This window comes from Dermochelys coriacea, chromosome 26 (assembly GCF_009764565.3).
Source record: "Dermochelys coriacea isolate rDerCor1 chromosome 26, rDerCor1.pri.v4, whole genome shotgun sequence".
NCBI lineage: Eukaryota > Metazoa > Chordata > Testudines > Dermochelyidae > Dermochelys > Dermochelys coriacea.
In genome coordinates this window covers 14,098,717-14,120,723 of record NC_050093.1, presented here as the reverse complement: position 1 = coordinate 14,120,723, position 22,007 = coordinate 14,098,717, and the positions used below count along the sequence as shown (strand labels likewise).

The following is a 22,007-nucleotide window of genomic DNA, read 5'->3' as shown; positions in this document are numbered from 1 at the left end:
GCATCATTGACAGAGCTGAGCACTGTCCCTGGAAAGCCTTCCCCCGGCTCTGCTTGCGTGGGCTCTGGCCGAACTTGGGCATGCCCGGGGCAGCTCCGCGGAGCTGGGAAACCGAGGGCACGCTGCCCTCGCACAAACAGAACAGCCGCCAACTGGGCCGGCTGCCACAGCCGCCGCAACCTTTGCCGGGTCTCCATCTCGTATTCCGCCCGAGCCAGGCGGCGAAGGTGGGGGCTCCCCAGGTGCAGGAGGCTGCAAGTCTGGGGGAAGGGGTGGCACTCCCCTTCTGTGTTCGGGCGTAACCCATCAGGGTTCGGGTTTGAAGGGGCCTCTCTCCGCCCCTCAAGGGCAGGCAGCACTGCGGGTGATGGCGAGGGGGGAACCGCCACTAACCCTGTCCTTTCCCTCCCCATGCAGCAGCTAAGAGCTTACTGAACAAGAAGGTCGATGTTGGCAAGGTGAGCAGCGCGCCGGGGCTGCGGGGAGATCGGTTTTAGATCCCGAGGCTGGTGGGAAATGATTCTGTCGGTGCAGGCTCCTGTCAGACCAGCGCCGTGGCGAGCTGGGGCCCGCCGCTCACAACTGGGGCCCGCCGCTCGCTGGCCCGGAGCCACGACTCGAACCTCTGGGGTCTCTCCCAGGCCAGGAGGGCTTTCCTATAGACAATTCCCCAGTTCCCTGTGTCCCACCCACATCTGGGCCTTCTCTGGAGCCCTGGATCCACGCTAGACACTTGGCTTTCCTGTTCATGTCCACCTCGGGCTGGCCACAAAATGCAGGGGATCCCTGCATGCCCCAAAGGGTTGGGAAGGTCTGGGGGACCGTGGGCCATGGGAAGCTCAGACCTGTCTCTCAGGGTGTGTTTCTCCTTTGCAGCCCCAGACAAACAGCAGCAAAGGTAGTGCCGGGGTCACCAGCCCGAAAGGAACCCTCCCGCCAGCTGCACTGGTATGGCTCTCGATCTGTCCTGCTCCCCCTCTGCTTTCCCTGCTCGTGTGCCCCCCAAAGCCTCCTGCGCTGGACGTGGGCTCTGCATGGCCGGGAGCGGGCGCTGCTACGCACGGCTCTGGGCCATGTCCACCGGCTACTGTCTGTATGCGGAACCAGCTGCCCGCATGCGCTCAGAGGGTGCTGAGCACACCGTCCGGATGGGGCAGGGTCAGTGTGCAGGCAAGTGGGGCTGAATTGGCTGGCTCCGGGACCAGCCCTGCTCCGAACGCCTCCTTGGGCACAGACCCACTTCTTTCCACGCTGCCCTTCCCGAGCTGGGGACCTGCCACGTGACTGCGGCAATCCGGTCGGATGGGGAGGGCTGCGTGTTCCTGCTCACAAACAACAGAGGGGGCTTCCTGCCCCTCTGCATCACTAGCCCATCCATTGGCAGGTGCCAGGGCCTACCCCACCCGGCTGGGCACCTGATGTGCGCCCGGCCTTCCGCCCCCATGCCTGGCTCGACTGTGCCACGAGTGCCAGCCCCAGAGCAGACCCCGCGGGGGACCAGAGTCACAGTCGAGAACTGTCCGCGGGCAGCTGGCCCCAAGGACTATGGGCAGACAGCAGCCTGGCCTTGGTAAATGTATGGAGCCCAGCACTGTGCCCAGCCCCAGGGATGGTGGGACGGGTCTGGGGAGAAGGGTGCCAGGCCTCGGTCCGGGGCAGCGAGCGTCCCAGGAGCTGCTCTAGGCCGACCGCAGCTTCCCGTAGCCCAGGTGAGGAGCAGCAGGGTGAGCTGCGTTCACTTCTACCCAGGTCCATGCACTTCCCCGCTCAGCGCAGGGCCCTAGCTGCCACCCCGGGGCTAGTGCCAAGGGGGCAGAATGGGGGGGCGGGGGAGATGCCACCGCTGGCAATCGCTTGAGATGAGACCGAGCCGGGAAGGCAAGGCTGACACAGCATCCAGCAGCCTGCGCACTGTCCTGGCTCCGTAGGGCTACCCGGAGCCCTGATCTGCTGCCAGCTGCTCCCTCTGGGGCTGGGAGTCACGGACAGGCCAGAGCAGGAGGTCCTTCTGGGCTCCACGAAGCTGTAAATGAAGCAGAGAGAGGCCGTAGCAAGCTGTGCAGTACAGGATCCCGGGGACAGGCCTCAGAGACTGAACAGGGCTGCAGTGAGGGCCGAGGGCCTGGCTCTCCCTCGTGCGGTCATTTAGACCAGCGCCAAGTGGATATAAAGATGCCCAGTCTGCTTTGGTAGCACCTTACACCTAGCTTGGCATCTGCCCAAGGAGCAAAGCGCTGGAGGCTCGGGCTCCTAGGTTTTGTATTCTTGGCAGAAACCTTTAGGGAGCAAAGTCTCTTATAAGTGAGTGCAATATGCAGGCCTTTGTGTTTAGGCCTTCCCATGGAGTGGCCTGTTTCTCCAGGACATCCTGTTGCTGGAGGATCGTCCGTGGCCCTGCTCTGTCCAGCCCTGGAATCGTTTTCATTGGTACCCCAGCACAGATCACGTTCTAACACATGTCCACTAACATGCCTTGAAATTCTAATGTGGACAGGACACACCCATCTGTTCCCAGTCACGTTTAAGGGCTAACCCTTCATGGCACATCTACACTCGAGTTTACAGTCATGCTAGTGTAAAGCTCCCAGCAGTGATGCAAGAGCGTGATACCAAACACAGGGCAGACTGTTAAATACCAAGGCACAAACCCCGACTGGGCGATGAGTTCTACGCTTAGATTTCACCAACCAACCACGCTCAGTGCAAACCCCTCCAGTGCTATAACAGCCAGTCCCCTGGGGTACGCTGGTCTGTCTCGCCACCCGGGTGAGTGAATCTCTGTGATAGACGGACCCTTCCTTCCACCAAGAATCACAGCAATATTCAGGTTACCCCCAGCCCCAGTCCCTTGCCCCAGGTCAGTTGCACCTTAGATCTCCCACCACAGATGCTTGTAGCCAATCCTGAAGTCGGATTAGCTAGGAAAAGGAAATGAGAGAGTTATGTACAAGGGCAAAGCCAGCGAACGTAGATCCACACACGAGTTACAGGCGTAGGGTCCAGAAGGTGATATAGGCTTGTGACAGGGTTTAGTCGCCGCTGGGGCGCCTCTTGGTGGCCGCGTCTGGGGATTAGTACTTTTCAGGTCATGACTCCTTTCCGACCGCACCCTCCCTCGCTCTCCTGGACTTGCGGTGCTCTCGTTTTGTGACTCAGCCCTCCAGCCAGGTCATTAACAGTCCTACCCTTGAAGGTATCAAAGTCCCACTGGGTCAGTTGTCTGCGTGCCTGCTCCAGGGCCAGCTCCTCTGCCACTTCCCCAGCAGCTGGTAGGGGAACCCGGGCTCCCCACTACTCCAGCTTCGAGCCCAGGGACTCTAAGTCTAGCAACTACCATCTACTTGATCCCAGATCCTGTTGCTATTTCCCTGGACCCTTTTCTACTCCCCTTCTCCATTTTCCAGCCCCCTCCTCTGGGCTTGCCTGCCCAAACTCCAGATTACGTTCCCTGCAGCCCTCTTCACAGAATCATAGAATATCAGGGTTGGAAGCAACCTCAGGAGGTCATCTAGTCCAACCCCCTCTTCTGAACCTTTTTTTTCTTCTCCTCTTGTTTTATGCTGCAGCAGCAGTTCTCACACCAGCAAAGTCCTATATCCTCGCCCCAGCCCAGTATCCTTTGAAAAGTGAAGTGATTCTCTTTTAAGGCTGCCCCACTTTCCTGGTGCTGTCACCAGTCCTTTCCGATGATCGTCTTTCACCTTGCAGCCTCTTGGTTCTTGAGAATGACTCTTTCTGTCTGTGTCATCCCCCCCTGCATTAGCAGCTGCTCAGCTGGGTCTTAAACTTTTGTGCGTGTCACACAGCACATCTTTGTGCTTGTTTCATAAATATAAATGATCATTCGAGTCACAGCAAGATCTTCGAAAAACAGAAGTAACTATAGTCAGAGTAGCAGCTGTGTTAGTCTGTATTCGCAAAAAGAAAAGGAGTACTTGTGGCACCTTAGAGACTAACAAATTTAGCTTATGCTCAAATAAATTTGTTAGTCTCTAAGGTGCCATAAGTACTCCTTTTCTTTTTATAGTCAGAGTGCTATCGCAGCTATTAATAGACCATTATCCTCAAGTTGAGGACATAGTTCATGGAACCATTATCCGTTTTTTCTCTTGGGACCCTAGCTCTTCCCATTCCTTTGCAAGTTCTCTCTTAACCAAACTTTTGAAGTCCCTGTTTACTCAACCTCCTCAATTTGTAAGGCAGTTTTTGCAGCTTTATCTGCCATTTCATTGCCCAGTGTCCTGACGCACCCCGGAATCCACACTGTTAGTATATAGATACACCCAATCGTGTTATCTCCCTAGTTAAGAATAATATTTCATTGAATAGGTCATTCCTACTTTCCAAGGCTTTCTTTCTAATTGCCATTACACCGAGTAAAGAGTCAGGTAGGACAACGGCCATAGCCAACAGTACATCCATCAATTTGGCCATCAAACAGCCGCCAAATTGGCTAATTCCAAATTCTTAATTCCAAATTCAGGGATACAAAGGCCATTCGCACTCTGCCTATGCTATCATCTCTAGAATGACAGTATCGATTTAGCAAAGCTGACCGCATTTGCTATGCGTAAACTCATAAATCGTAGTCGGCATATTTGATAGCCCTGCTCCTCCTTATGTTCTTATAATTCCAGCTCCAGAAGTGGAGAGCCATCTGTCCAGCTGTAAGTGGATTTCCCAGGACTAAAGATTTTAATTTCTTCCAGACCTTCCTTTTCACCCAAGTCTTTTACCCACCTTTTGACCCTGGGAGTTTGTGACTTAATTCCCAGCAGTCCTTGTCTATTCGTTTAGTACTTTGATCTTCTCTGTTTCCGTTAACCTTCGCCCAAAAGGTGAAATCTAACAATTTCATCCTTCCATTTATAGGCATTTCTCCGGTTGCAACCTGCAGCACGCACAATGGAATTGTGATACTCGCCCCACATGCGATTCGCAGAGCTTGGGCTCGGCTCGGCTCTGATTGTTCGGGTGTTGAGTTAGAAGTGGAATTAAAGGCTTGTCATACCCCAAGCGTTCCCTTGTCATACCCCAGCAATTCTTTTAAGCAGATTCATCCTAGCTTTACATTTAATCTTGATATTACCTAGATGACCCTTTCAAATGAGTTTGCTGTTGAACATAGCTCCTAAGAATGTCAAATGTTGAGCTACCTGTATTTTTTCTATACAGATAAGCCCCTTTGTTTTCAGTTTAAACCGATTTTTACTGAAAAAATCCTGTGGTAGTATTATTATAAAAAGTATTATTCCATTTTTTCTGATGTTCACCCTACTTTTGTATCTCTCAAATATATAAAAAAAATAACGTGTTTTATTAGGAAACTACAACACATTGCATGAGATCTATTGTTTTCTGAAACTTGGAGGTGGCACTGTGTTTTGAGTTCTGTTTTAGTTCTGCAGCAAACCACGTTGATGAATGGAATTCAAAGCATTAATCTACTGAATATTCCCCACCACTGCCCCGTCTTTCCATCCACCAAAATAAACCCCAATATTTACCCAGAAAAAATATCAATAGTTTTTTTCTTTTTGCACAGATTTTTGCCTGTTTTTGTTGTTGTAATAAACCGTGTAAATTCCTGGGGAAAATTAAATAAAATAAAAACTGAAAACGAAGGGCCCTATCTAGAGAGAGAGAGAGAAGCTCCGTTCCTCCCCAACCTTCATCTTTGTGACGGTCGTTCCCTTAGCTTTAGCGAGTGAGAACTTAAATCCCCACATATCTCCCATTCTGACCCCCCACCCCCACCCTGAGCATCTCATTGGCTCTCTCCACAGCTATTGGAAGCCTTCTATGTTGGGTCTATATAGCACAGTCATCCGCAAATTGGGTAATAACTATTCCTGCCCGTATACTCCCCAGGGGATCATTAATCATAAAGTTAAACGGGGTTGAGCTGCAAAAACCCCCCAGGGGAGAGCCATTAGTACGTTTATAAATGTTTGACAAAGCTGCCCCCACCTTTACTTTTATGGTTCTCTTACCCATTGGAACCTTCTTCCTCTTATTCCAGTCGTGGGTAGTTTCTACAGCAAGCCTTCCTTCCGCTGCATGTCATGCTTTCTCGGTGTCCAAGAAGACAGCTGTCAGAAACGCTCTGTTCCTCCTGGGGTTTTGTATTTCTGCTTTTAATCTTACAGTCTGATCAGCTGTGCATCTTCCTTTCCTTATTTTAGAGTAGCAGCCGTGTTAGTCTGTATTCGCAAAAAAGAAAAGGAGGACTTGTGGCACCTTAGAGACTAACAAATTTATTTGAGCATAAGCTTTCGTGAGCTACAGCTCACTTCATCGGATGCAATTTGCAAACCCCTTTCCTTTCCTTTCCTTTCCTTTCCTTTCCTTTCCTTTCCTGAGACGGCTCTGTACATAGTGTGTAATTTTGTTTTTTTTCCCAAGCAGGCTACTAAACTCTCATTTATCCTTCTTTCTGTAATTTTGCAGAATAGATGCAAAAAGAAAAGGAGTACTTGTGGCACCTTAGAGACTAACAAATTTATTAGAGCATAAGCTTTCGTGAGTTACAGCTCACTTCATCGGATGCATTTGGTGGAAAAAACAGAGGAGAGATGAAACAATCTCTGTGCGTGTGTGTGTATATAAATCTCTCCTCTGTTTTTTCCACCAAATGCATCCGATGAAGTGAGCTGTAACTCACGAAAGCTTATGCTCTAATAAATTTGTTAGTCTCTAAGGTGCCACAAGTACTCCTTTTCTTTTTGCGAATACAGACTAACACGGCTGCTACTCTGAAACGCAGAATAGATGGACACACATCAGGTCTCGTGTGTATTTTGCCAGGTTTTCCTATCAGTATAACTACTGCTTGCTTCCATTCACCGGTAGTATTCCTCTTCCCGGATATTATTGTATAATTTCAAAGAAACTCTTATGCTGCGTTCCAGTAGGTGCTTAAGCATTGCATTACATATGGTATCTTATATAGGGCTGTGTTTTTACTCTTGTCTATTAGCTTTTTTGAGTTCCAGTATGATGAAATTTTCATTCAGTGTGTCATCTTTATATCAGTTTTCTCCAACAAACATTCTTTTTGGTTCACAAAACTCTTTGCTTTGCTTTGTATCACTACTAACTTTTTGGAACTCTTTGGCTAAAATAAAAGGAGTACTTGTGGCACCTTAGAGACTAACAAATTTATTTGAGCATAAGCTTTCATGCATTCTGAATGCATCCGATGAAGTGAGCTGTAGCTCATGAAAGCTTATGCTCAAATACATTTGTTAGTCTCTAAGGTGCCACAAGTACTCCTTTTCTTTTTGCGAATACAGACTAACACGGCTGCTACTCTGAAACCTTTGGCTAAAATGTCCCCTTTTTCCTGAGTTAGAACATTCAACTTTATCATTTACTCTAAGTCCAGGTCTAATCTGGTTTTGTTCTGTAACCCATTCATTTGTTTAACTGGTTTATCTCTCTCTGAATCCTTGGAATCTTTGTTCATTTTCCCATAATACTTTCTCCAAATCTCTCTTTGCCTTTTTAAAAAAAGAAAAGGAGTACTTGTGGCACCTTAGAGACTAACAAATTTATTAGAGCATAAGCTTTCGTGAGCTACAGCTCACTTCATCGGATGCATTTGGTGGAAAAAACAGAGGAGAGATTTATATACACACACAGAGAACATGAAACAATGGGTTTATCATACACACTGTAAGGAGAGTGATCACTTAAGATAAGCCATCACCAACAGCAGGGGGGGAAGGAGGAAAACCTTTCATGGTGACAAGCAGGTAGGCTAATTCCAGCAGTTAACAAGAATATCAGAGGAACAGTGGGGGGTGGGGTGGGAGGGAGAAATACCATGGGGAAATAGTTTTACTTTGTGTAATGACTCATCCATTCCCAGTCTCTATTCAAGCCTAAATTAATTGTATCCAGTTTGCAAATTAATTCCAATTCAGCAGTCTCTCGTTGGAGTCTGTTTTTGAAGCTTTTTTGTTGAAGTATAGCCACTCTTAGGTCTGTGATCGAGTGACCAGAGAGATTGAAGTGTTCTCCAACTGGTTTTTGAATGTTATAATTCTTGACGTCTGATTTGTGTCCATTCATTCTTTTACGTAGAGACTGTCCAGTTTGGCCAATGTACATGGCAGAGGGGCATTGCTGGCACATGATGGCATATATCACATTGGTAGATGCACAGGTGAACGAGCCTCTGATAGTGTGGCTGATGTGATTAGGCCCTATGATGGTATCCCCTGAATAGATATGTGGACAGAGTTGGCAACGGGCTTTGTTGCAAGGATAGGTTCCTGGGTTAGTGGTTCTGTTGTGTGGTGTGTGGTTGCTGGTGAGTATTTGCTTCAGATTGGGGGCCTGTCTGTGAGCAAGGACTGGTCTGTCTCCCAAGATCTGTGAGAGTGATGGCTCGTCTTTCAGGATAGGTTGTAGATCCTTGATGATGCGTTGGAGAGGTTTTAGTTGGGGGCTGAAGGTGATGGCTAGTGGCGTTCTGTTGTTTTCTTTGTTGGGCCTGTCCTGTAGTAGGTGACTTCTGGGTACTCTTTTGGCTCTGTCAATCTGTTTCTTCACTTCAGCAGGTGGGTATTGTAGTTGTAGGAATGCATGATAGAGATCTTGTAGGTGTTTGTCTCTGTCTGAGGGGTTGGAGCAAATGCGGTTATATCGTAGCGCTTGGCTGTAGACAATGGATCGAGTGGTATGATCTGGATGAAAGCTAGAGGCATGTAGGTAGGAATAGCGGTCAGTAGGTTTCCGATATAGGGTGGTGTTTATGTGACCATCGCTTATTAGCACCGTAGTGTCCAGGAAGTGGATCTCTTGTGTGGACTGGTCCAGGCTGAGGTTGATGGTGGGATGGAAATTGTTGAAATCATGGTGGAATTCCTCAAGAGCTTCTTTTCCATGGGTCCAGATGATGAAGATGTCATCAATGTAGCGCAAGTAGAGTAGGGGCATTAGGGGACGAGAGCTGAGGAAGCGTTGTTCTAAGTCAGCCATAAAAATGTTGGCATACTGTGGGGCCATGCGGGTACCCATCGCAGTGCCGCTGATTTGAAGGTATACATTGTCACCAAATGTGAAATAGTTATGGGTCAGGACAAAGTCACAAAGTTCAGCCACCAGGTTTGCCGTGACAGTATCGGGGATACTGTTCCTGATGGCTTGTAGTCCATCTTTGTGTGGAATGTTGGTGTAGAGGGCTTCTACATCCATAGTGGCTAGGATGGTGTTTTTAGGAAGATCACCAATGGACTGTAGTTTCCTCAGGAAATCGGTGGTGTCTCGAAGATAGCTGGGAGTGCTGGTAACGAAGGGCCTGAGGAGGGAGTCTACATAGCCAGACAATCCTGCTGTCAGGGTGCCAATGCCTGAGATGATGATGGGGCGTCCAGTGAAGTGAGCTGTAGCTCACGAAAGCTTATGCTCTAATAAATTTGTTAGTCTCTAAGGTGCCACAAGTACTCCTTTTCTTTTTGCGAATACAGACTAACACGGCTGCTACTCTGAAACGCAGAATAGATGGACACACATCAGGTCTCGTGTGTATTTTGCCAGGTTTTCCTATCAGTATAACTACTGCTTGCTTCCATTCACCGGTAGTATTCCTCTTCCCGGATATTATTGTATAATTTCAAAGAAACTCTTATGCTGCGTTCCAGTAGGTGCTTAAGCATTGCATTACATATGGTATCTTATATAGGGCTGTGTTTTTACTCTTGTCTATTAGCTTTTTTGAGTTCCAGTATGATGAAATTTTCATTCAGTGTGTCATCTTTATATCAGTTTTCTCCAACAAACATTCTTTTTGGTTCACAAAACTCTTTGCTTTGCTTTGTATCACTACTAACTTTTTGGAACTCTTTGGCTAAAATAAAAGGAGTACTTGTGGCACCTTAGAGACTAACAAATTTATTTGAGCATAAGCTTTCATGCATTCTGAATGCATCCGATGAAGTGAGCTGTAGCTCATGAAAGCTTATGCTCAAATACATTTGTTAGTCTCTAAGGTGCCACAAGTACTCCTTTTCTTTTTGCGAATACAGACTAACACGGCTGCTACTCTGAAACCTTTGGCTAAAATGTCCCCTTTTTCCTGAGTTAGAACATTCAACTTTATCATTTACTCTAAGTCCAGGTCTAATCTGGTTTTGTTCTGTAACCCATTCATTTGTTTAACTGGTTTATCTCTCTCTGAATCCTTGGAATCTTTGTTCATTTTCCCATAATACTTTCTCCAAATCTCTCTTTGCCTTTTTAAAAAAAAGAAAAGGAGTACTTGTGGCACCTTAGAGACTAACAAATTTATTAGAGCATAAGCTTTCGTGAGCTACAGCTCACTTCATCGGATGCATTTGGTGGAAAAAACAGAGGAGAGATTTATATACACACACAGAGAACATGAAACAATGGGTTTATCATACACACTGTAAGGAGAGTGATCACTTAAGATAAGCCATCACCAACAGCAGGGGGGGAAGGAGGAAAACCTTTCATGGTGACAAGCAGGTAGGCTAATTCCAGCAGTTAACAAGAATATCAGAGGAACAGTGGCGGGTGGGGTGGGAGGGAGAAAGACCATGGGGAAATAGTTTTACTTTGTGTAATGACTCATCCATTCCCAGTCTCTATTCAAGCCTAAATTAATTGTATCCAGTTTGCAAATTAATTCCAATTCAGCAGTCTCTCGTTGGAGTCTGTTTTTGAAGCTTTTTTGTTGAAGTATAGCCACTCTTAGGTCTGTGATCGAGTGACCAGAGAGATTGAAGTGTTCTCCAACTGGTTTTTGAATGTTATAATTCTTGACGTCTGATTTGTGTCCATTCATTCTTTTACGTAGAGACTGTCCAGTTTGGCCAATGTACATGGCAGAGGGGCATTGCTGGCACATGATGGCATATATCACATTGGTAGATGCACAGGTGAACGAGCCTCTGATAGTGTGGCTGATGTGATTAGGCCCTATGATGGTATCCCCTGAATAGATATGTGGACAGAGTTGGCAACGGGCTTTGTTGCAAGGATAGGTTCCTGGGTTAGTGGTTCTGTTGTGTGGTGTGTGGTTGCTGGTGAGTATTTGCTTCAGATTGGGGGCCTGTCTGTGAGCAAGGACTGGTCTGTCTCCCAAGATCTGTGAGAGTGATGGCTCGTCTTTCAGGATAGGTTGTAGATCCTTGATGATGCGTTGGAGAGGTTTTAGTTGGGGGCTGAAGGTGATGGCTAGTGGCGTTCTGTTGTTTTCTTTGTTGGGCCTGTCCTGTAGTAGGTGACTTCTGGGTACTCTTTTGGCTCTGTCAATCTGTTTCTTCACTTCAGCAGGTGGGTATTGTAGTTGTAGGAATGCATGATAGAGATCTTGTAGGTGTTTGTCTCTGTCTGAGGGGTTGGAGCAAATGCGGTTATATCGTAGCGCTTGGCTGTAGACAATGGATCGAGTGGTATGATCTGGATGAAAGCTAGAGGCATGTAGGTAGGAATAGCGGTCAGTAGGTTTCCGATATAGGGTGGTGTTTATGTGACCATCGCTTATTAGCACCGTAGTGTCCAGGAAGTGGATCTCTTGTGTGGACTGGTCCAGGCTGAGGTTGATGGTGGGATGGAAATTGTTGAAATCATGGTGGAATTCCTCAAGAGCTTCTTTTCCATGGGTCCAGATGATGAAGATGTCATCAATGTAGCGCAAGTAGAGTAGGGGCATTAGGGGACGAGAGCTGAGGAAGCGTTGTTCTAAGTCAGCCATAAAAATGTTGGCATACTGTGGGGCCATGCGGGTACCCATCGCAGTGCCGCTGATTTGAAGGTATACATTGTCACCAAATGTGAAATAGTTATGGGTCAGGACAAAGTCACAAAGTTCAGCCACCAGGTTTGCCGTGACAGTATCGGGGATACTGTTCCTGATGGCTTGTAGTCCATCTTTGTGTGGAATGTTGGTGTAGAGGGCTTCTACATCCATAGTGGCTAGGATGGTGTTTTTAGGAAGATCACCAATGGACTGTAGTTTCCTCAGGAAATCGGTGGTGTCTCGAAGATAGCTGGGAGTGCTGGTAACGAAGGGCCTGAGGAGGGAGTCTACATAGCCAGACAATCCTGCTGTCAGGGTGCCAATGCCTGAGATGATGATGGGGCGTCCAGTGAAGTGAGCTGTAGCTCACGAAAGCTTATGCTCTAATAAATTTGTTAGTCTCTAAGGTGCCACAAGTACTCCTTTTCTTTTTGCGAATACAGACTAACACGGCTGCTACTCTGAAACCTTTGCCTTTTTAATAGTTCTTTGTGCCACTACTTTATATCTTTTACAGTTTATTAAGTCCTTGCTATTCATTGTACTTTTGGCGTGTTTGTATGCCGTATTTCTTTCTTTAACTGCTGCTTGACAATCTTCATTCCACCAGGGAACTGAATTTCGGCGTTTGTGGCAATTCGGTATCTTACATATTAGATATGTAATTGGTAGATTGGCTTCTGCTACCATTCCTTTTATTATATTATCCTTTTATTATATTATGAAATTCCTCTCGATTATCACTTACACAATTGGTACTTAGATACTCAGAGTTCCCAATTTGTTTTTCGAAGCCTCCAGGTAGGAATTCCTTCAGTGTTTTCAACATTACCTTGGCCTTGATATGTAATTAGCATAGGCAAGTGATCACTTCCCATTCCATCTTCTTCATAGTTTCCCAGCTGCATTACCTTGCCATATTGCATGTTGCAATTCCCAGATCAAAACATGAAAAAGTTCCATCCACCGAATGAAACCTGCAGAATTGAGCAATACCAGGTTGTGCATATCAGTGAAACTGTTCCAGACATTTTGCCATTATAGTCAGTTTTCCTGCTTCCCAATAATTCATTATGGCGAGTAAGGTCTCCACAAATAATATATGGGCCTTCTTCCAATTTTAGATAATCTAGTTTTTTTATCTGGCTTGTAAACGTTATAGATTTGTATGAAGGTGTTATAATTCTCCGGAGGAATCTCAACAGTATTGTACTCAAAATGTAAGTTCTGCACATCGATACCAACATAACTTAGACCTTCCTCCTCTTGGAATTTCTCTGTCACATCTGATTGCATCATATCCCAAAAGCCTAAACATGAGTTTTCTCAGTAACCATGTTTCTTGGCCACACATCTCATCAGGTTTGTGTTCCGTTTCAAATCTAGCTTTCTTTCATTCCCGGCCATGTGTTATTAAACTGTGTGTGTTCCAACAAAAAAAACTTGTGTTGTTTAAACTACATTATTACCTTCATTTAAAATTGCATGCATGCGGTCTATCGAGAGATTGCCAATATGCAAATACTTTTCTGTCGCTCTTGTTGTCATTTTTAATGTTTCAGTCACCTTCTTCCCTGTTCTGTAAACTGCAATTAATCACTTTGGTCATAAATGCTGTCCACTTCTCTTTGCCTGCAAGCAGTGCAGCTTCATCTATTTGCCTTATATCATCTTCCCTGCCTTGAACTGCTTGGTGTTGTACCAGTAGCTCGTTGTCCTCTGCCTCCAAATTCTGATGTGAATATTTTGTGTTAGCATCTGTGTTGGATGTTCTATGGATCGTTTTAATTTTCTGTCTCTCTCTAGTTTGTTCTGCGGCCACACACCCTTCGTGTGCTGCGCTGGGTTTACAGCTTCTGCATTGTAGTTGTGTTCTTCCCCCACGGTTCTCAGATGAGTGTTCTCCACATTTACCACCCCTCGCTTTCCCCTGACGGGCAGCAAAGGGGCCGGGGTATATGGTTTAACCCAGCAGAGTTAAGTTCCTATCAGGTAGCGTTGCAGCTTTAAATGTTACTCAGACAGCTGTGGATGGCTCATGGTCTCCCCGTCTCCTGCTAATCAGTACTCGATCCTCACTTATCCCCTTTTTAATTACATCCTCAGCCATGCCTAGTGGAACCCTGTACGTTACCCTCTTGCTCCTGTCATAAACTTAGGTAGCTGGCAAATGACTTTTATTGCACATAAAATTCTAGTTTTAAGAGGTTTCTCGCCCTGTTCGTCATGTGTCCGTTCTCCTACTAAATTGCCACCTTGCCCGCTTTGAGCTCATCCTAGATCTCTGATACTGCACCTAATCCATTCTGCTGTTTTCAAGGGATTAACATCTCCCAGCATCAGCGTAAGATGTCGATCCTTTTCCTTACTCGTGTTTCCATCCCCATCTGTTCCCTGTCCTTCAGAGACAGATCTTTCTATTCTTCCCAATCTGAAGTTATTCGTCATGTTGGGGATTGGTCCTGCTTTGAGCAGGGGGTTGGACTAGATGATCTCCTGAGGTCCCTTCCAACCCTGATATTCTATGATTCTATGATCCCTTGCTGCTTCTCCCTCTCAGCCTGGATTTCCAGCTCCGTTCAGCCAGCCAGCCGCCAGCCAAAGCCCCGGCTCTCAGCCTCTCCCAGCCTACCCAGCCAGCCCTCTTCTGTTCTCAGCTTGCTGGCTTTATACCCGCTCAGCCTGCCCTTCATCATAAGTTAGCTTTTCAGGCTGTCCGCCGGGTGCAGCCTAACAAGCTGCTCTGCCCTGTGGGGGTGGACACCCCATCACAAGGCTTCTATAATCAGCAAGCACAATTTGACCTTTAGGGCTAAACCCAGCCTGGGGATCTCTTGCTGTCTGTCTAGAAACATCTTGCCCCCTGCCCCGAGTCCATGCAGCATGGAGTTAACCCCAAACAAAAGGAACTAGGTCTTAGCCCCTTCCTGCCATATGCTCTGAGCTGCAAATGCAGCTGATGAGAGAAGTCTGCTTGCAAGACTCATCTTCACGGATGAGCAGAACAACCTCATGGGTCTTGAATTCTTTTGCTGATGATCCGGAAGTGGGGAGTTCCCAGTTGTACAACCTTCCCCCCCATAGCCTGTCCGGTGTCCATGGAGCGTGTACATCCCAAACACTTTCCAAAGGGGCATGACCATTTCTGTGGAAGAGCAGCTCTTCACACTCCGTCATGTCCCTCTCCTGCATGGCGATTCGCACCCACACCGAGGCACATGATGCAGCCACTCAAGTGTTACACCACAGGGTGGACCAGGCATATGACGAGTGAGATTAAGCCAGGCAGCAGCTCACCAGCGTTCAATGGTGCAGCCGTGCTCTGGTCATTCCAATACCTGTTTCATCAATATGAACCCACATGTGAGCCAGAGAGAGTCCAGCTGTGTGGCTGATGAGACACGGGGACTTTGCTGGCAGCCCTTTACTCCCAGGTAAGCGCATGGTAAAGTTCCCGAGACCCCGCCACGTTCTGGCAAAGGTAAGAGCTCTGTGCCGCCGACCTGCAAGCCCTTGGGTGCCGAGAGAGGTGAGGGCCGCACATCCTGAACACAAGGCTGCAGTAAAGACAATCCCCCAGCTGGAGGGCCGGCAGGGCCCTTCCCCTCTGGCTGGACCCAGGATCCTTCAGGGCTGAGACCTGGGCTGGCTGATGATTGCTGAGAGTGCTCCCCAGAGACAGGTGCATTGAAAGGGCCATTCCTTCCATGCTTGGGCAACTAGCTGCCTTCCCGATGGCATATGGAGCAGGGTGCCCCTTCCCTGGGAGTGGTGCTGGCCTTGCCCTTGAGACCATTCTTGGGCTTACGGGGACTTGCAGGGCTCCCTGGGGCAGCCTGTATCGGGGTGCTGGCAGCACAGGTCCCAAGCAGCCCTGCCTCCTTCCTGCCATGCCCCCCGCCTCAGAGGGCTCTGATCCAATTTCAGCCTCACGCTCTCCATTTCCTCCCCACCCCCTTCACCTAGATGCTCACGCCGCCCTCGCCATGGCTTGGGCTATGATTCGGTTTCATTCATGGAGATCCAGCCCCCGTTTCTCTCTTCCTGGTTTACTCTGCCACTCTCTGTTTTTTTAATCATTTGCCTTTTGCTGAACTAATTACTTTTTGCTTTTCTCCCTCCATCCTACCTCCTCCCTGCTCTCTTCTGGGTCCGTCCACCCCCCCGTCTCCCCCGCCCATCACGTTCTTGTCACCATTTTCTGATCCATCTTTCCCTCTCTTCCAACAACTACTGTGTTGTTTTTTCCTTCCTTTCTGTCTCTCTTCTCCTTCCTCTGTCTCTCTTCCGTAGGAGCCTCAAACCACCGTTATCCATAACCCCGTGGACGGCATTAAGGTACTGCTGCCTGTCTTTCCTTCGCCCTTGGCCCCGTTGCGATCTTGGATAGGTTCTGACACAGCTGTGCGCTCTCCCTTCTGGGGACCGAGCCTCCTTAGTGTGCACCGGTCTCTCTCTGGAGTGTAAGAGAACAGGAGTTGGGTGCGCTCCAGGGAGCTGTCCAGGGGAGTAGATTGGCCCTGAACAGAAGCCGTCCCATCAGACACTTCCGCTGGGCATCAGCCTCCTTGCAGAGGAGTGGGGTCTGTGGGTGAGCAGGCTGGAGGGTAGACCCTGAATGTACGCTGGGGAGCTTGGGGAAAACCTTGCCCACTGTGCAGTCGGTGGGAGTTTTGCTGTTTGCTCCCACCAGGTCTGTGGAATTGCTGCTCACAGCGAGAGATGACCCCCCGTCCCGCCCCGGGCCGCCCCTCCTCATCCGCACTGTTACCAATCAGGCACAAACGCCCCTGAAGTCAGTGGGGAGATGCCAGCTGGGGGCTCTGCCTCCCATTCTGCTCCAGCCTTAGTGGCTCGGGGTTCGGAGCCCCATGGGAGCATTGAGGTCCGTGCTTGGAGCATGTGCTGGCTGCCTCTCGGAAGGAGAGGTGCATGGTGTATTGCTGGGCGTGCCCCTCTGCGTGCTCCTCACCCTGCAGCAACAGGCCTAGAGCCATGTTTGTAGTCGCAGAACCGGGGTCTGGGGGAGTCTGGCTATCCAGTGGGTTCGCTGGCCCAACCGGCAGCCAGCTGGAAGTGGGGCACTTGCTCAGGGTTGGGAGAGGGGTGGGGAGCCTCTGCTCTGATCCCAGAAGAGCCAGTCCGAGAGCAGAGATCCTGAGCTGGCTCCAAGCACAGCCACAGAGAGGAAAGTGAGCAGACAGCCCAAGAGCTGGGATTGGCTGAGGACTGACAAACTCCCTCCATGCCACGTTCATCCATTGCTCTCACACAGCCCCCACCTCTGGCCAAGCCTGCATCTCGTCCTCACCCATCCTCCGCTGCAGGGATTTATCTTTCCTTTACATCCCCGACTTCCGACTCATTCCCTCGGCGCATCTGGCCATACCCACTCCCCGGGGCGGGGGGCACAGGCAATGCCGGGCGGGGAGTAGGTTCGGCTGCAGAAGGGACAGAGTCACAGGTTTGCAAATCCCTGCCCTCTGTCCCCTCCTGCTCACTTGGCCCAGCTGTCTGACACTGCAGCCTCCTGCCTCGCTGGGCAGTGCATTTGTGGTGAAGGGTGTGCAGGATCAGGCCCTTAGGAGCTAATCCGTTGCCTCAGCACTGTATCTGCCTCAGTGTCCCCTTGACTGGACTTTCCACCTGCCCGGGCAGCTTTTGTAAATAGCCTGATCGGTCTCTTACCCCGGTCTGTGGGGCCAGTGCCCCGCGGTTTGACTGATCCCAAGCTGAGAGTGTTGTGTAGCCTGCTTCAGGGAACACCCCGTGGGCCATAGGCTGCTTCCCCTGGCATCAACCTGCCCCCAGCGCAGCCCCATTGACTTTGGGGAAGCGACTCCTAATTTGTGTCGATGGCCGGGAGAGCAGGATGCTGCCATAGCTGACGGCATGTCCCCAGCGTGGGCCGTGTATCAAGGGACCTGGGGTCAGCCCTGGCAGGTGTGTGCCCACCAGGAACCGGTACATCCACAGGTAGGGCATTGCAGTTCCTCTCCTCCCTTTGCCCCACCTGAGGAATACAAAAGGAGCGGGCCTGGACCCTGCCCCAGCATCTGGGCTAAACACACCAGTCACCCAGCGTCCGTAAGGAGTTGCTTTTTAAGGAGCTTGTCTCTTAAAGGTGCCCTGCAACGGCCGGGTCTGTGCCCTTGGTTTGGTTCTCTGGGACGGATAAAAAAGGCTGCAAAGCCGGGGGGATTCTCACACTCCCCCTTAGTTCATTGAGCTTCACTCTGCTCTGATTCGTGCTGTCACAATCCGGCCCGGTCGCCGGTCGCCGCAGAGACTCCAGGCAGACGGGCTTTCTGCATCACACGGAAACCATCAGGAGCACAGAGCCAGTTTTATTCCCCTTCGTGCATTGCAGAAATTCGGTGGAGAAAAAGGCAACCTCTTAGCCGCTTTCCTCACCGCTTAAGTGAACAAACAAGGGAAGAAGAAAAGGAGGAATTGTGGCACCTTAGAGACTAACAAATTTATTTGAGCATAAGCTTTCGAGAGCTCTGATGAAGTGAGCCGTAGCTCATGAAAGCTTATGCTCAAATGAATTTGTTAGTCTCTAAGGTGCCACAAGTCCTCCTGTTCTTTTTGCGAATACAGACTAACACGGCTGCTACTCTGGAACAAGGGAAGGTGAAGCGAGCAGAACCTAGCCTATTGTCTCCAGAGACTTTTTTGTCTCATTGTCCAAGTGGCACCAGGCGGCCTTGCCATGCAGGTTGTTCTGCCCTGGACAGCAAACTTGGCAGCTGGTGTCGCTCAGAGGGAAGGTGGCGTCTCTGTTCCAGTTGAGGGGGCAGGGGAAGGTTTAAGGGCCTTTTCCCTGGCCAAGCTGTGGCTTGATGATTTTAAAATTTTACTCTGGCGGGCAGGGTGGGGGGAGAAGGTGCAAGTCTGGCAGACCGGCCCAATAATTAGCTACTTCTCAGTCACTCTAAGGGAAGGCAACTGGTGGCAGGGCATAGACGGGACTTGGGTCTGGTTCTCCATTGCCCCAAACCACATTGTGGCCCGAGGGCTGGCGATTGTCTACCAAGCAATGGAAGACGTGGTGTGAATAGCGAGGCCACAAAGGGATAGTGGGCCATACGGAGCAGCATTGTTACAAAGGCTTCTGCGGGAGACCGGGCGATCTAATGGGTCTCATCTAGCCGACACGCCGGGGCACGGGGCTGGCTGCATGGTTTTGCACATTCTTCTCGCTGAAGGGACTGGCTAGCTCAGAGCGTTGGTAATGGCTCTGGAGCCTTGGTCGCTGGCTTGAATTCAGGCTCCTTCGCTGCTTGGTGATGTATTTTGGTGGCCAGATGGTCCTGTCCTTTAGACACGAAGCCAAAGTCTTGGCCTTGCCTGGGCACTTCCTGCCCATCTTCGTTCGTGTGGCTCACAGCCCAGGCTGGCGTGATACCCATCTGCACAGGCTGTGAAGCTCTCGTGTCCTATAACTTTTCAGAGCAGGTCTCCTCAGTGGGCCCAGGACAAGACGGGGCTCCCAGCAAAACCCCTCACTCAAGCTGTTACTTCCCCTTAACCCAAGAGACTGGCCATGCATTAAACTAGCCAGAAGGTGCCGTAACTGGGGCAATTCCTCTCCTTCCCTGTCCGTGCTGACTGAGACTGGCCTCCAGGCTCTCAGCTAAGGTCACATCTTCCCAGGACCCCCCCTGCCAGAGCTGGGATTGTTCCTGGGGTCGGGACACGACAGGGGATTTTCCAACACAAGCGACAGCTGCCTGGAGTGAGATGGGAAACGTTTGCTGTCCAGTCAAGTCCGGATGCAGCCACCTGACATAAATGCATCTGGAAAAGGGCAGATCCCATTTTTCCTTATTTCTGGAGGGCTGTGCAATCCGCCCTCCTTCCCAAGAGCCTCTTGTGGGGGGGAAGAGCCTGGCCGCACGCTGCTCCTGCCTCCCTGCTGATGGTGGGGAAGGTGGGGCGCAGGGTTGGGCTGCATGGAACCCTGATCCAGAGCACCAGTGGATGGAGCTTGGGGGGGGGGGGTGCCCAAGGAAGGGTTCAGGGGAGGGCTGTCGGCCCAGAGTCAAAGGGCAGTTTTTCTCCCTGCAGTCCTGCCTGGCACTGCCAGGGGTCCCTGGCACCGTTCCCCATCCTTCCCTGCCGCAACAGCACTAGAGGGGCAGGGCTGCAGGCAGGTGGCACGAGTAGGAGCCTCAAGAAAGACCTGGCTACTGTGAGCCATGCCTGAGTCCCTCCGGGCTAGCTAGCAGCAGTGCCCCTCATTCAGGAGCGTCAGGGCAAGCAGAGCTCCTCGCCCCGATACCACGGTGAGGGGCTTGGGGCCAGATCTTCAGCTGACTAGATTGTGCCTGGCTGCCATCGTGGGCACAGCTGTTCTGGGCCACTCCCGTTCACTCCAGGGGGGAATTAAGGCCCCACTGGGGGAAGATATATCTTCCTAAAAGCCCCAGCAGAAAATGTCACAGACGTGGCTCTGAGGGCCCCAGCATGGGTTGGGTGCCTGGATCTGTAGAGCCTGGGGGCGGGGTGTGATGAAGCGGGACTGTTCTTAATGTTTCCTCTGAATATTGTGGGGGTGCCTCAGTTTCCCCTATGCAGTTCTTAAGTATCTAGGTGGTGGGATAAGGGGGTATGATCGTTGCAGAGCTCTAGAGGGCAGGTGTGGGCAGGGGTCTGGACACAGAGAATGGCCGACACCCTGTTTCCTGGCAGCTGATGGCCTGGACCTTCCCCCTGCAAGGTGAGAGCTAAAGGGTTGGAGAACAAAGGAATCAAGTGCCCTCCTGGCCCGGGAAATGGACAAAGCCCAGAGGAGGAGGGGCTGGAGAGAGTTTCAGTTTTGGGGCTGGCTGGGGATATGGAGTGAAGTGCAGACGTGGTTGTCTGGCTCACTGCCCCCCAGAATGGACTCGGCTGAGGGGTCCTGTTCTCTGCACCTACAAGCTCTGTGTTAGACCATGTTCCTGTCGTCTAATAAACCTTCTGTTTTACTGGCTGGCTGAGAGTCACATCTGACTGCGGAGTTGGGGGGCAGGACCCTCTGGCTTCCCCAGGAGCCCGCCTGGGCGGACTGGCTGTGGGAAGCGCACAGAGGGGCAGAGGATGCTGAATGCTCTGAGGTCAGACCCAGGAAGGGGGGAGCCGGGTGAGCTGTGTGTCCTGCAGACAGGCTGCTTCCAGAAAGGAGGCTCCCCCAGAGTCGTGCCTGGCTTTGTAGGGAGCAGTTCCAGAGCATCTCCCGGGGACTCAGTGACAACTGGTGGCAGAGGTGGGATGTACTGCACCCCGTGGATGGCGCTTCCTGCAGTAAGTGACTGGGGAGCAGTAAAATGAAGGGGGATTGACGAGGCCCAGGCATGCTGAAGGCTCAGAGAGGAGCAGTTTTGGGGGGCAGTTAACCCCTGGGAGTGTGTGACTAGCGAGAAGGACTGTGCAGTAATGGGGTCCCCCTGGAGACTGCGGTGAGCAGTCTCGGGGCAGAGGAACCTGCGGCTTGGCCCTGGGAGAGAGAAGGACTTTTGCAGTAACAGGGTTCCCCTGGGGATTGCAGCAAGCGGTCCCGGGGCGGAGGAGTCTGCAGCTCGACCCTGGCAAAAAGGTGGTGACCTAGAGAAGGGCTGGCACACTAGAGGTCTCCCTGGAAACCGTGGGGTGCTGAGAGCACACAGGCCTGGGAGTCCACAACAACTTGGGAAGAGCGGAGTGAGGGCCTGTCACCATCTCCTTAAGAAGGACATTGTAACCCTGTGCAAAAAGAGAGAGTTGAGCATTGGAAAGTTCACCAAAGCACGGTTAATCGTGCAGCTGGAGGAGGATGATCACTCTGAGGAGCAGATTCCTGACCCAGATGGGGCTATAGCAGGATCTGGGAGCAGTTGGAGTGGTAGCCAGGCATCCCCAAGACTCCTGTCCCCGACCAGACGGGGGTCTTCACGATCGGGTTCCCCATCTGGGGATCAGAGACGGACGGGATTGGAGCTGAGTCCGAGAGAGCGAGAGGACTGTGAGAGACAGCGAGGGTCCAAGAAAGAGCTGCAGAAGCAGCAGCAGCATGAACTGGCGATGGTGGAGCGGAGAGGCAGAGGGGACCTCCCAGGGGTGAGCGGGGACAGACCCCGGGGGTGCCAGCTCCGCAGGGAACCTCAAGATTAAATTGCTGCCCCTGGTTAAGGAGGCGGGGGGATGTGGACGCCCCCCTCACTGCCTTTGAGCAGGCTGGCAATTTGAACCAGGGGGACCCTGCGGAAAA

At 50.5% G+C, this 22,007-nt stretch overlaps 1 protein-coding gene across 9 annotated transcripts in view; it reads left to right on the top strand.

Annotated features, from left to right (window-relative positions):
• Positions 1-22,007, top strand: part of CAMK2B (calcium/calmodulin dependent protein kinase II beta) — a 144,433-nt gene that overhangs the window by 101,371 nt on the left and 21,055 nt on the right. For 4 of the 9 annotated variants that reach the window (XM_038384713.2, XM_043502962.1, XM_038384714.2 and 1 more), the window contains 3 exons: positions 418-458; positions 877-948; positions 16,067-16,111. In XM_038384713.2, the coding sequence (XP_038240641.1) occupies positions 418-458; positions 877-948; positions 16,067-16,111 (158 nt within the window). The remainder of the gene's footprint in view (positions 1-417; positions 459-876; positions 949-16,066; positions 16,112-22,007) is intronic. The other 5 variants (XM_038384710.1, XM_038384712.2, XM_038384715.2 and 2 more) reach the window with 3 other exon arrangements.